We start from the raw sequence: 15,209 nt of genomic DNA on the forward strand, positions 1-15,209 counted from the left end.
AGCAATTACAGTGTTAAAGAACCCTGAAAATCCTAACCTGTTCTAAAGCATTGTCTTTCTTTCCTGTTCAACTCAGGTATTTACGAAACTTATCACTTAAGTAACACCTACTTAATGTACCAAGAAATGTAATAGCAGATAGAGATTTTTTTGGCTTTGCTCCCTTTGGTTTGAAAAAGAGGAACTGAAGATGATTATGTGGGTTGGGCACCTCAGTCACAAGTTGCTTACATGCATGACTACCCTTCGAAATTTCTCTTCACTTCATTATTTTTGACTCACACATCGTTGACACAAGGTCCGTGACAATAGGAGACTGCGAAAACCATGAAGAATAATTATGGAATAATTCATTTGACAACTATGTTTGTGGGAAAGAACATCAGTAAAAGTGCTGTACAGGTACTGCAACTGAGCCTTTTCATTACATGGAGAGCAAAAAGCTTCATTAATTTTTGCTGTAGGGCATCTCACGTTTGAATAGTTATATTTAAGTGACATTTTAGCTTTCTCATGAGAAGCTTAGAAGGTCTCCTAGATAACTAATTACAGCCTTGCACTCTAGTGAAGAATCACAGGAAAAATACAGTCTTCAACTAAAAAACCCCAACGTATTGAGGAGATTTACACAAGGCCACATGTATTACAAGAACCTACCAACAGCATTGTGTGTTATCAGTATATTCTAATGAACTACTTTTATTTCTGCACATTTAAAGATGGACCTTGTTAATAATTACAAAAAAACCCTAAAAATCGCAACCCTTTGACAGAATAAGTCACTTTGTCATCTGAAAAACTGTTTAAATATCAATAAAATTTCACCACAAAATCAGCCTAATTTTCTGTCAGCCTTCTTAGAAAATCAGGCTGCCTGGAGGACACAGAAATTTACAATGCAGTTACTCTCTAAGAGTAAAAACGTTCCTGGGCATTGCACTTCCATGGAAGAATTAAACAGAATTTTGCCTTTTAGATGGTATTAAGTAAATTAATGTCACTATCTCATATCAGATTATTTAGGAATAATACCACAGAGTAATTTAATTGGAATTCTGATAATCAGTCATCTAGTTGATCTCAAAGTCAAGTCCAATTATACCAGTTTGCTCAGGAGTTTGCTGGGTTCTGAACATCTCCAAGGATGAAGATTCCACCACCTCTCTAGGCAACTGTTTCAGTATTTGACCATTCTCACAGTAAAAGCATTTTTCATAATATCTAATTGAGTTTTCTAGTGCTCCATCTGGTGTCCATTGTCTCTCACTCTATTACTGTGCATATCTGAGCTCAAAGTCAGGCTCTCTTGTCTCTGTACCATCTCATTTTCTAGTTGGAGTCTACAAGTTCCTCCTGTAAGTCCTCTAATATTAACACTGTTGTACAGTCCAGTTCTTTCCACCTCTCCTTCTACATCAGGTGCTTTAGCCCCTGGCCATCCTGGTGCACCTCTGCTGGACTCACTGCAATATGTCAATGCCTTTCTTGAACAAGGCCAAAACTGCACACAGACTCCAGATGTGACCTCCCATGTGCCAAACAGAAGGGAAGGATCACTTCCCTGCCTCTGCTGACTATCCTGTTGGTAATAATCACCTGGGATGTGGCTGGCTGGCACATTATTAACTCATATTCCATTTGTTGTCCACTGGGACCTGCAGGTCTGTTTCTGTCAAGCTGCTTTGCAGCAGTGTTGGCATATGGGGTTATTACATCCTGGATGTGAGGCTGCAACTGCTTTTGTTGAACTTCATACATTTCTTGTTGACCCAATTTCCAGCCTGTTGAGATGCTCTGAGACCTTTCCTTCCAGTGTATACACTACTCCCTCAAATCTGGTATTGCCTGTGAACTTGCCAAGGGATGACACTATTCCAGCAGGACATGGCATTGTTGATCATGTTTTGTTCAGGTAGGTGTGTCACCCATCTTACAGTCTGTATCTCACCAATTTGTCTATAAACACACCATAGGAAAAAAAACTGGAAATACTTAAGATTCCAACTAGTATCTTGCCTAAAATAGCTCACAGTCCTTCTAGATAATACAATTTATTAATTATTCATTGATAACAGACAAACAGAATAGTATAGGAAGTTCATTTAGGGACTGAATCATATAAAGTATCTATTACAATCGACAAAATTAGTATCTGCATATGGGAACTGTTTTATAGGAAATAAGAGTTAAGGATTCTAGTCACATAAAAATATATGTTAGATAAAACCTAGACTTCCGGAAACTTTATTCAGAAGTGACTGTACTGAAGGTTTGTGAGGCCAAAAGTTTTTGTGATTTTTTTCCCCAGTGAGCAGCAGTTAGTCTAATAAAAGATTACCACCTCTGTCTACACAGTTGGCCTACCTCACTCACAGAATGATAATTTTAAGCCTGTGATGTGCAATTGCCAGCATTTTTACCTTGGTCTTTCAGAAGAAGAAAATGAAAAAAAAAAGGAAACTGAAGCTTTCCTGGAGCAGAGGAGGTATTACTGTGCTTCAACTGTTTGGAAAATGAAGAAAACTGTATCTGGGAATCATAACTTGATATAGCTCAGTATTATATAGTAAATAATTATTGTTTATGTCCAGGTTAGAAAACATTAACAATTTAAGAGATATTGTCAAGGAAAAAGGCACTAAGAAGAAGGAGCTTTCTCTTAAATTAAATCTGAGCAATATTTTCAGTATGCAGTACTTGAAAGATCTGTATTATGTTACACATAGAAACGTACCTTATGCAGTCAAGAATGCTCTGAAAAATTAGAGAACTTTTGTATAATTAGAATAGATGGTGGAGTGGAATAAACAAGTAGAATGTGTTCTTGGACTGTGGGGCTTATTTTCATACAATTAAATATGGTAAGTTATCCATTTCCCTATTACACACTACAGTCCTCACCCATCATGGTTCTATTTTTATTATTACATTGATGTAACTGCACTACAGCCCATTAAGTATCAGTGCTGATAATAAGGATGTATTTTATTGCTTCTTTAAAGTATTTTTAATGCCTGTTTGGTTATACAAATGACATCAAGTGATGAACTATAAATTAAGGCCAGTAAGAAATTTTGTTTCCAGCTGACATGAATTTCCTTTATAGAAAATACAATACTAATGCATGTATATTTTGAAAATTTCCATTAGTCAGAATAGTTGTGAGGAATGTGGCATGCAACACAGGGTCCAGGAAAAACAATATAAAAAGGCTGAAACATGCATTAATTTGAGCACCCTGAGTAACACATCCTTTAACTGCCCAGATTATAACTTGCACAACACACTAGTGTTTATTTATCTTTTAAAATTCAAATAAATGTTAGCAAAATTATTGCACGTATCATTTTCACAGATTTTATTCACACGAGAGATCTAGAAATTATTTTATGAAGCATAAGATTATTTGACAGTCAAAAAAGAAACAGTTAAAACCAAAACAGTTGTTTGCTTTTACAGTAAAATGAGCATCACTATGGTGAAAATAACTTTCTTTAAAGAAAAGCTCCCCAAAGGATTATTTTGAATAATTTTTGAAAAATGCTATGCTGAGGTTTTCTTCTTCAGTTTCTTGTACCACACAGGTACCTCTTTATTTGTCTGTAAAAGAAAGAACATTTATTTGTGAGACAGTGAACAGAAGAAAAACATGCAATCTACACAATTTAAACAATCTACACAAGTCTCTGTCCTTCCTATGTAGTTCAAAGTTGAGTTCTTTGCTTAAATGCAAATATCAAAACCAAAACTACACATTTAAAGTTACTATTACAACATACCAGGATTAAAACCCCCCAATTTCCAGGTTATAAAAAGCAGATTTTATGGTGAAAATTAAATAATTTTTTAAAAAATATCTGTCACAATGAAAACAAGCATCAACTGTGCCATAAATAGGTTTCATTTGAAATAACATCATCTGTGTTTTCCAGCTAAGAAAGGAATAGATCTTAGAAAAGAGATCTTGGGTGTGCTGAAACTGACCAACATTTTATGCAGAAATATAGTTCTTAAAAAATTTAATTGAAAATAAAAGAATACAGAGGTTTTCTAACGCCGTACAAGGTATTTTAGTTGAAGAGAATTATCTGTGAGCAACTTTTCCTTGCCTTCATAATCCTATGAGTTACTGCTACACAGTCAGGATTGCTTGTGGCAAATTCAGTGGTGGTTTGTATAAAATAAAATAGTTTAAATTTTAATAGAAATAGAACAAATCAATTGGAGGTGGAACAAGGTAAGGACTATTCTACTTTCAGGGTTTGGTATAATCTCTTGAGTTAGTGAGCACTGTCTCAGTCTGTTGTCCCTACACTTATTCCTTTCTAGTTCCCTTTTCTGACTGCTCTCTATTCATTCTTTCTTCCAAAACTTAAAAATAATTTCATTTAAAAATCTACTTTATTATTTTTGAAAACTTCAGTTACAAAAACAAATTTGGTCTATTTGTGCAAGCTTTTAGAATTCTGGAAATTGACCTAAACTGGCAGGATTTTCACAAGACTACAGATTTCTTTTCCTAGCTAAGAAGAAAACCTGTGACATCTGCCCGTTTTCAGTTCCCTACTCCTAAGTCTGCACAGGCTAGAGTTTTTCACAGAGAAATTGGTTACAATTTCTTAACGTAGAAGCAGTTTTTCTGGATTCCTACACAGTTTCTATATCCCTAAGTAAGACAGGACAGATTATGCAAGGAAACCCCAGATCATTTACACAAACTGTCTGCTTATGTTTCGGATCACTGAATAGCTCCATCAAAAACAAAGTTTGGGCAGTATGATTTAGCACTACCAAAAGGACTATGGATGAAACAGCACTGGATAAGCCTGTGTTTAGTCTAATAATGCTATTCAGGCAAAATTTGAACTCCTAAAATCCCCCAATGTCCTCACATCAGGTCCTAGAGATGCTACTGTTTCCTACTTTTTGTGTTATACTCCCAGTACATGCTGTGCTACACTACAAACCTCATATCATTTAAGACACTGTATGTTAAAGTCTCTACCAGGAAAAAACAAAACAAAACAAAACAAAACAAACAAAAAAAAAAAAACCCAAAAAACAACTAAGACAACAAATCAACAAAATAAGAAAAAAAAAGAAAAAAAAGGAAAAAAGAGTTCTCTTTGGACCAAATCAGAACATATGCTATGCAGTGTGGATACACCCAGCTCGCCCCAGAGAAAGGTAGCATTATGAAGTTTGTAAATAAGAGTAATGACTTGCTTTGTGATTCAGCATTTCAACTTGGCTGTCTTGAATCTATTAGTTCAGACATAGTCATAGTCAGAAACTTCTAAACCATTTTCAGGAAGCTTTCCAATACCAGAGGCACTAAATCTGAAGTGGGCCAATTCAAATATTAAAAGCCAAGGTTTTAGTTTGTGAAGGAATAAAACAGGGTTTTATACGGATTTTATAACATCAGGCTTCCTTAGCAACAGAAGTGATATCAATACTGGTGTTCTGCTTTTTATATATATTTAGATACATAAGAACATACATATCAATAGACATCAATTTAAGTATGCAGAAGTACACCTGTTTCCTCACTCCTGGTTCTTAATATAGATATGCACAAAGTCCACTTACACACAATCATGGTAGATTTAAATTAGTATACATGGTCTGTGAATCCCTACAACTATTAAAATCTTGCTAGCCACTCAGTGTTGCAAATACAACAATGGTATTTTTTTTAAAGACCTGGTTTGCTGTGAACTTAAGATATTGGAAGTAACTAAATCATTAAAAAACATCAAAAACTCTAATTTTTCTCCTTGACACTGACTCTTTCGATAAAGAGCTGAATTAATTACACATCTCCCTGAATGATGAATCCACATTTTTCTTTTAAAAAGTGAGGAGAACCATCAGAAATTTTAGCACTTACTCTTATCACAGTACTTACAAATAATGTTGGCTTAGGTGTAAATATATTTTCTTCTTCATGTTCTGGCAGCAGTTTTACCAAAGGGATTGATTGTTTTCCAGTTGCACTTTTTACATCAATACGAGACCGAGGTAGATTTTGTTCACAGCCTTTACCATGTAGAGTAAAAATAATCTGCTTCATTGTGGCTAATTCCTATAAAACCACAAAAGAGCAATGCTAAGTTATTCAGTTAAATTACATTTGAACCTATAAATGTTTATTTGTTAATAATAAATTTATATTCACCAAACATAGATCAGTAAATGTAAAAAAGAATATATACTTGCTATAATTAATAAGATTACTACTTAAACCCTAGCAAAGTAAGAAAATAAAATAGGCACAGAGGATTTATACAACTCAAATTTTGTCTTGCTTAAAGGCTGTAAAAGAGAACATTTACTGTGCAGTACGAAGCACATTATCTCTTTTAACTTTGACTTCCATTCCACATAAAAGAATTCTTTTGCATTTATTTTTTCAGGCTGCGGGACTGTACAAATCTAATTTGAATGACTGTGGCAACTTGTACTTTTGAGCACTAGGTCTTGCACAGAAAATTATAAATACATTACTATTTCTTTATAATCCTATTTCTTTATAGCCAGATTGGAAAAGAAAAATAAATGAAGAACCTTTAGAGGATGTACAGTAAAAATTGGATCAGAATGGAAAATAAGTTTTGTGAAAAATGAAAGTTCCAGTGTGGAAAAAGGAACGAGAATATATAGAAATGCAGCCTTTTTTTGGATATCCTAGTAGTTTGCTTTAAAAACAATTTGAATTAAAAATGTAATCTTTCCTTAATACTTAAATCTGAACAAAACAGATTATTCAAAATGTACAGTAGAGTGATAAAGGAAAAAACATAGCATTTTCTGACTTTAACTGGACATCTTCTTTTGTCATGTTTTGCCACACCTACCTCCTAATGTTCCCCCTCCCCCCCATGTAACAGGTATGATTACTATAAAATAAGTTACAGCATGTAAAGAGAAGGAGAAATAATTAATATAAATTAATTGTTATTATTACTATTAGTAGTATTATTTAGAGCATTCATTACTGTAGAATTAGAACAGCAAGATCAGGAGAAAAGCCCTTCAATGTAAATTTTAAGACAATTTTACATGTTTTAAAACATTAATGTTTTTGTTTGCTTGCTTTTTACAAATAGTGTTGTCTTCAATAAGCAACACTGTTACTGTATTAGCCTTAGATATAATTAACATTCTGTCTCATCTCTCAATCAGAAAAGGGTAATAGCTGAATGACAAATATTTGTTAAATCTTACCTATTTAATACCTGCTAGAAAATTACATTGATGTACATTCTATTTTCATTGAATTATTAGTAATGAGTTAAAAAAACACCATCAGCCTTTTAAAATACTCCTGCCATATACCTTCTCTCTGTTCACTGCTGCCTTTAATACAAGAAACAAAGTCAAAAGAAACATGCTGAAGCCTTTAAATTGTCGAACACTAACTGAGTTACATGAATGGAAGTTACACTCCACAGACCAGCTTTATCAAGTGTACAAATTGTTCTTGTATCTCAGTCATTTAATATTAACTATTTGCATAATTCAGCCATGTGTGGTGGCATGTTGAAACAGCATGACTGCAGAGCAGCTGTTTAAAAGGACTGCATAGCTGATGCCAACATGTTTTTCAAAGTTGTAAACTCTGCAAAGATGTTGCCAAAGCAACACATAGACAGAATTTCTTGATGAAAATAACTCAAGCAAGTATACAGCAAATAAATACACCATCACAGGAGATTAAATTGTACATAAACAATGTTTTGACATTAGCAAATGGTGTTCCTATACTTAAACTGTGTTATTCTGTGGACCAAATAGTTACACGTTTGAACAAGGCAAAACTCAAAAACTGTCACACAGATTTATTTCAGAAACAGAGTTGCAACTTGTATGTGTAGGGTCAAATTCTCTTGTGTCAAGATCCACTTCGCAGTTTAAAGTCTTCTCTACTTAATAGAATCTGTCCTGTACTTGACAGCACTGTCTGTTTTCAGACTTGGAATAGGCTCTGGAGAGTCAGCTCTCACACAAGCTTCCCTTGTGACAGGAGGATTCTCTAATGTGAAGCTATAGGAAAGAATGACAGGGAGTGGGGATGAAAAATTAGTCCACAACAAAGAAGCTATTTTGGCATCACAGCCAAATTTATCAGGAGGATTTAGCTAAGGTTGTCTTAATATTTGTTCTAAACCCCCTCCTCATTTAGTAAGAAAGACCTTAAGACACTTGGCAAAATAAATAGCACAAGAAACACTGAATCTAACAGAATTACTGGTATGTGTACTGCTAAACAAGAAAAGAAAATTGCCACAACATATTTGCAAGAGATTTGCTGTATCCAACAAAGGAAAAACTGAAAACAAAACTCTGTCTTGAACTGCAGTAATTTTAGCCATCTCTTCAGATTTCTGTGTTCCTGAACACAATCTTAATTCTTAACTTCACTTTTAAGTTTCAAACAGTCATGAGTACCTGGCATGTTACCTTGATTCTATAAGTATTATTTTCCAATCTTAAAATCCAGCAAGTTATCTAGAAAGCTAGCAAGGAAAAAGGAGCTCTGAAATATGTGAACTTGTTCCAGTGGGAACAAGACCTTCTGAAAGAAGGGGAAAACAGGTAGAGGGTTCAAAGGAGATGGTAAGAATTTTTTGTGGAGAAGGACATGTACTAGTTTCAGGATAAGCTAAGTAAAGGACGATGTGAAGAGAAAGGGATGATTAAAATTCTTCTACATCTTACTGTGTCAAGTCCATGTTTCTGTGTCCAGGCAGAGCTGTGCAAATTGTTTACTTACAATATCCCCTTCAGTTACTCAGTGCACTGTAGAAAACAGTATTGCTAAAGCTCTGCATTTCCCAATTTCTCTGGGGAAGTATTTGGTCTTTGCCATGATGGCTCCTGGACATATAAGCCATGCTACGCAAGATACGTGTCACGTTTTAAGGCTTCCAGGGTTGAGGGGTTTGGCTTTGGACAGCCACACAGAAATCCTTCTTGGGAGGATTATGAGTACCAACACCTCTGAGTGAGTTCACCCAACTCCTCCCTGGGTTGGCTTTACACCTCTGGTCTCACTGTCACAAACCACGGGAACACAAGCACCCACTCACTGCTTACGCAACATTCTGTGGGGACGTGGCAGTGCAGACACATGGAAAACAATGCAGTTGGCAAAAACCAGTGGGTTAAGATGACACAAGGAAAAAAGTAACCTGTGCAGCTGGCACAAAAACAGTGCTTACATACAATTAGTGTCATCCATACAAACAAGTATCAGGACTATATTATTAAATATTTTGAAAGTCTGCCCACAGCTACCTGATGAATTTTTGTTAAGGATGTTGCTCTGTGTACCAGCACAAGTCCCAAAAATCAAAGTAATGAGCAATGTGACACATTAATTGGGATTTCACTTGAACTTAGAACACCTAAATTGCTGTATCTAAACATAAGTATCTAACCATGAGCTAAGAATCTAGTTTTCCATTACGGGCAATGTAGATTGGAAAATGACTCCATTCAGAAGTGGGACACTATTGGTGTTGTAACATTAGTCTTGCTGATTAGGCTGCTGTTAACTATAAAGCACAGAAAGAGACCTCACCACAGACACCTTCATTTTGATACCTAAATTTAGTTGTGATAAGCTGAATCCATTTCTCACCTCACTCTCCTTATCATTTACTTTTCTCAGGCTTCTACTTTGCCTGAAACAACTTTCATCGTGAAGAGCCAGTGCAATCATAGTTCCCCTTGCACACAGATTTGAAGTATCAAATTATTTTCTCAAAAGAAACTGTGTTTTTAGAACAAGCTTTCACACCACAGATTATCTACTTGGTAAGTTTTCCAAAACATACTGAGATTCATACTTTAGGACAATCTAACATCCTCTATTCCACTTATGGATATTAATTCATATTTAGTAAAGATTGCTTGAACTATAAAAGAATACTTGAAAATTCTGTATACATAACCAGAAAAGGAGTTGGAATTCAAAGTAACTGATTAGAATGAATGGACTGAGAACACTGGGAGTGATGTAGCAGGAGGTGAAGTAAGGTAACATGTATTGCATTGTAAATAGTATCAGAAGAAACTACTTGCTCATTTCCATTTATTTTTGGTAAGGTATGTCCAACAACCTTAGTTAAAAATAGCAAAAGCAATTTTGTGTGCCAATATACAAGCGGAGGAGATATAAAGGTTGGACTCAATGATCTCAGAGGTCTTTTCCAACTTAAGTTTCTATGACTCTTTCTTAATGTACAGAAAAGGGATAGACAGCAGTCTTTTCCACAGTGTCCATTAATTAAAATGTCTTCTAGCTTGGCATATTTCCCAAATTCTACCGTGCTAATTTATTAGGCTAAACAGTAGTGTTGAGGAACTAACTAAAAATCATCAGCCTTTAAAATAGCGTTAAAAGAACCAAACGGAAGACGTGTAAGTAATTTTTAAAAAGTAAAGTAAAAAAGGGTATTACCTAGTCATACTTCAGAAAATTCAGAGACTTTCAAATGATGTCTGAGCTTAAATTAAAAGTAAAAATAAGCTGTAGTTTATTTAAAATAGATTTTACCTGTCTATTATGGATAATTAAAATAGGACCTAGGAAAATGGTCAGTTTTGGAATACAAAGGATAAAATTTGATTCCTTCAACTAGTAACGCAACTAGAAGATAAGCAAATGCAAAAATAAGGCATGGAACCTTATAGAATAAAATATATATTTCAAATTACAGATACTATAAAGGGAATTCTATTAACATTGGTTTCGATGTCCTTGATACATGCTCAAACATACATGTACCAAAAGAGCAGCTTATGTGTTCCTAATTCAAAATTAACAGATTATTAGGTACTGTAACAAAATAATGACTTACATCTTCAAAGCAAAATGAAAATGAACTGTCTTGTGGGAAATGACTGAGGTATAAAAAGGTGCTAATTTATCATGTAACTGATGAAGTATGTGAAAGAAATACCTACATTAAACATTGTAATCAAGTATAGTATCAAGATAGTAATTTCATTTTTTCCAGTGAATTGTCAACAGCATAATTTTTTTTTTCTTTCTGTCTCTGTCAGGTAACTATAATCAAAGGAAGAAAGAATCCTCTGTGTGCACTCAAAAACTTGCAATAGCACTTAACATTATATATGTGTATATATAGTTATAATAACTATGTAAATTTATACAAGCAGCTAATGAGACATATCTGTCTGCCTATCTATCTATCTATCTATCTATCTATCTATCTATCTATCTATCTATCTATCCATCCATCCATCCATCCATCCATCCATCCATCCATCCATCTATCCATCGATCTATCATGCTCTAGAAGCAGATCCAAAATAACAGTCTCAAGAAAAAGTAACTGGCTAACAGGAATCAATCACATACATGTCAATACTTAGGTTCTTATGGCAGGGAAGTCTTGCACCTCAAATAATCTCCATACAATGACCCTGAAAAGTAGTGTTATGTAGATAAAACCAAACAGTTGGAACTCCTCAGTAGGAAGAGATACATACCTGTGTGGTCTCAAGGTAGCTCATTCTAATGGTAAATTGAATGGCTTTTTCATATCACTAAAATCATAGCAGCAACCAGTGGGTGTCAGATCCATCTGACTCTTTCCTCATGCAGTAAAGCTCATGGTTACTGCACTCACGTAAACGTCCTCTAAAGCAAAAGTGACCCTGATAATAGAATGTCCAGTTAACTGAACCTTTATCATGGCAAGAGGCATTCTACTTCTAGCTCTGCTATAGAATTTAGGAATTTTCAATTGCAAACTTCACCTTGGATTATAACTCTATTTTGAAGCAGAGAACTCATATTGTGGAAGCTGAACAAGAGATTTCTGCCCTAGAAAATTTATCAGGTTCTGGCAGAACCACTGAATTTTGATGACTGACAAGTGTTCCCAGAGAAGAACACAGCATAAAAGAATAGCACAGAAAACCAATTTCACTGTCAAAATCAGAAAAATCAGATGAAAGAGGGATAAAACTAGAGGTCTCCTCCCTTAGGGACACTGATCAAAAGTTAAGGTATTTCAAAATTTGTGAGTCAAGCACTAACGCGACAATTTTAGATGTGTATTCTCACCCCCAATCCTTAAGTCTCCTGTACTGTGAGAGCAAAGTATGTATGGTCAGGACCTCCTTTGGAAAGCTGATATTCTTCAGTTTAACTGCCATATGGTCTCCACGTGGTTAAACTACAACTCAAAATAAAATATGTATCCAGTCTGGAGTTTGATTGTACACCCCCCACGCATGGAAGGGATTGAACAAAAAACTGCTTCACAAAAAGACTTTTAGTGCACCACAACTTGAGACCAGAGACTGGACTCTTCTCAATGTGGAAGCCAAATAGTAGCTTGGAATGTAGCAGCCTGGTGACTATTATGGCTGCATTAACTTCTAAAATAACATTAACAATAAAACCAAGAAATATATTGGAACATACAAGTGAGGGAAGATAGCCATACTGGCATGAAAAACATGTTCATGGCAAGTCAGCACAATCTGTCTTCACCTGCATGTTTCCTCTTAGTTACTCAGCTATTGTAGTCTTCAAACAAGTCTGCACAGGGAAAAACAGAGTTCAGAAATTGAAGCTACAGGTTTGTTAAAGAACCTTGATTTGAGAAACTTAAACCAGCATTTAAGAATGTTATACTCATTTGGTAGTGTTCTGTAAAGAGCATATTCTGGAATGATTTCTCTATCTCTGAAGAATGAAAAGTTCATATTCAATATACAAATGTTCAAGAGAGGATTCAGAGAAAAAAATAAAGTTTTATACTTCCTATATCTCCTTCTTGAGGGAAAATTATCTTAATCTGAAAAAAGGCAGGGCAGGGTGGTTCAGAAGGAACCATTGTCACAGCTGACTCTCAAGGTGTTCACTAGGTTCAAGATTAATGGGCACATCAGGTGATGGTAGAGAAAATACTAAGGATATTGCCCTCTACGAAGTCCTGTGCAATTCCTTACTTGGATCCCTCTTAGACTTCTACTGTAACTTTTGTGAAAGTAAACATTGAAATAAAGTTGTATCATTTAATTGCTAATACTAAGGTGGACAGGGATCTTTGTGAGAACTCTGATTGCAATGTGGCTTTGGAACATGTGACAACTCTGACTAAAGTTTGGCTTTGGAGCATGTGACTGGATACTTGGTTGGATTTCCTCACATGCATCTTTAGATATCTTCAGTTATAATGTTTAAATCTAGGCAAACTAGCTTGTCTGATCCCTTTATATTGCTGTTGGTGAGAAATTCAAAAGTAATATTAATTTTGCTTATTTTAAATGAGATTATGGTAAATCACGCCACAATAGTACCTGTTTCTTTCTTCTGACTGCAAATCCCTAGATGATTTTCAGGTGCAGATATCGACATGATATATTTTTTATATTAGGCAAGATCCATCTCTGCCACTTTGTCACTTGCGACTTCTCAGATAATCTTTACACCGGCAGTACCTTTGACAGCACTGGAATTCACCAGTTAAAATGGAGGTAAACAAACAAAGCTCACCGTATGGATTCTTAGCATAAACATATTTCTGCACAACAACAGACTAGATGACTGAAACAAAACCTGGTTAAACCTTTCAACATATGCAATGACTTGCATACAGCACTTTGAAGTTTGAGTATGGTACTCAAACTTTGGAGTGCACTAGAGAAAGGAGACATATGTGTCATTATCAAGGAATGAGACTCTTAAGCAAAAGTAGTACCTACAACGTCTCCTCTTCAGAAGTGCTGACAATTCACACAAACAACTATTTTATAACTGTCCTTCAGGGGTTTTATTTCTGCTAGAGACATACTGCAGAAGGTGGGCTATAACCTGGAATGAATTATCAGTTCCCTTTTTTGGCTGGAAGTGGAAAAAAGATCAACACCATTAGCACGGATTCACAACACTAGACAGTAACATTAATGGTGACAGGTTGTCAAACAGGAGAAAGACATTGCAGAAGTGCCATTTTGACATGACAGCAAAATGAAGCAAATGGTCAGCCAGTCCATTCCCTTAAGCCTGCAGATGGATAGGAAGCAGTGGCACAACTGGTGCAAACTCAGCTTCAACACTAGAACTCCTTGAGCTTTTGCCTATCAGAAGTAGAATCTACATCCATAACAGAGCTCAAAGAAGATTTTAACAACTGCCTATGAAATCAATAAAATATCACAAGTCATTGTTCAATCCTTCAAGTAAGGCAGAGTGTACTTGACATAGTTGCATCCTAATTGCAGCTGTACTGGAAATACAAGAAGTCAGCAAGAATTTCAGTGTGAGAATTGCACATATGGTCATCTAAGGCATATGGATACACACTGTAAAGCTGGAAACTGGAAGACAGTATGAAATGTCCTGATCAAACAAATGAAGCTGATAACTGGGTGGTGGAAAGATGCCAGACCATATGCAGGATGTTGATAACTTCTCTGCACTACACTTAATTCACTAGTTCTCTATATCCCAGTGCATATAAAAACCTTAAAATGAACTGACAGATCTGTGACTATATGGTTCTACAAACTACTACCAGTTTTATAAGGTGAACATATTAGAACTGTGGCAACAATAAAATGTCCCAGTCACTGCAGAGAACAGCTTCTGTCTTTTTAGGTACATAAAAATCTCTGCCGATTTCAGCTGTATCTTAAATTTGTTCTTAACAGTTTAATCTTTCTAACTTATTAACAAAAAGAGGAAATAATTTGTCTCATAATTCAGAACTAACATGTCAAATTGTTAAATTTTTTTCACTTTTGCATTGAGGATCAGAAATATATTTGTAATTGTAACTAGGACTAATTCTCCAAGTACTTTTTTTTTTTAGCTGAGCCATTGTGGTATTCATTTACTCAACATTTAATAAAAAGTATGCTTTCTTAAGTTCACCTAACAGGAAATGTATGCAAACATGCTAATGTGCTAAAACAGCCTTATTTTCATACATTATTATGTAGAAGTTACTGTATTTTCTGAAATGGTAATATTCTAGTTTAATTCTCCCTGTCTTTGCTATTTCTTACAGTATTTAAATTCACTTTCCACTTGGTAATAGTCAAATGCTACCATGAAATGTACAAAAGTAAAATTTTTACACAGCTGGATATGCAGTAGAATGAGACAGAAATATACACAGTCAATCCAGGAAAAAAAGAATATAACATGGGATACA

General features: G+C 35.1%; 1 protein-coding gene across 1 annotated transcript in view; it reads right to left on the reverse strand.

Moving 5' to 3' along the window:
* Nucleotides 1–2,098: 2,098 nt before the first annotated feature.
* Nucleotides 2,099–15,209, reverse strand: part of PIBF1 (progesterone immunomodulatory binding factor 1) — a 106,737-nt gene continuing 93,626 nt past the window's right edge. Inside the window, exons 17-18 of the mRNA XM_005421140.2 lie at nt 5,912–6,088; nt 2,099–3,600 (exon numbers count right to left, since the gene is read on the reverse strand). Of these exons, the coding sequence (XP_005421197.1) occupies nt 3,544–3,600; nt 5,912–6,088 (234 nt within the window). The 3' untranslated portion in view covers nt 2,099–3,543. The remainder of the gene's footprint in view (nt 3,601–5,911; nt 6,089–15,209) is intronic.

Source organism: Geospiza fortis, unplaced genomic scaffold (assembly GCF_000277835.1).
Source record: "Geospiza fortis unplaced genomic scaffold, GeoFor_1.0 scaffold45, whole genome shotgun sequence".
NCBI lineage: Eukaryota > Metazoa > Chordata > Aves > Passeriformes > Thraupidae > Geospiza > Geospiza fortis.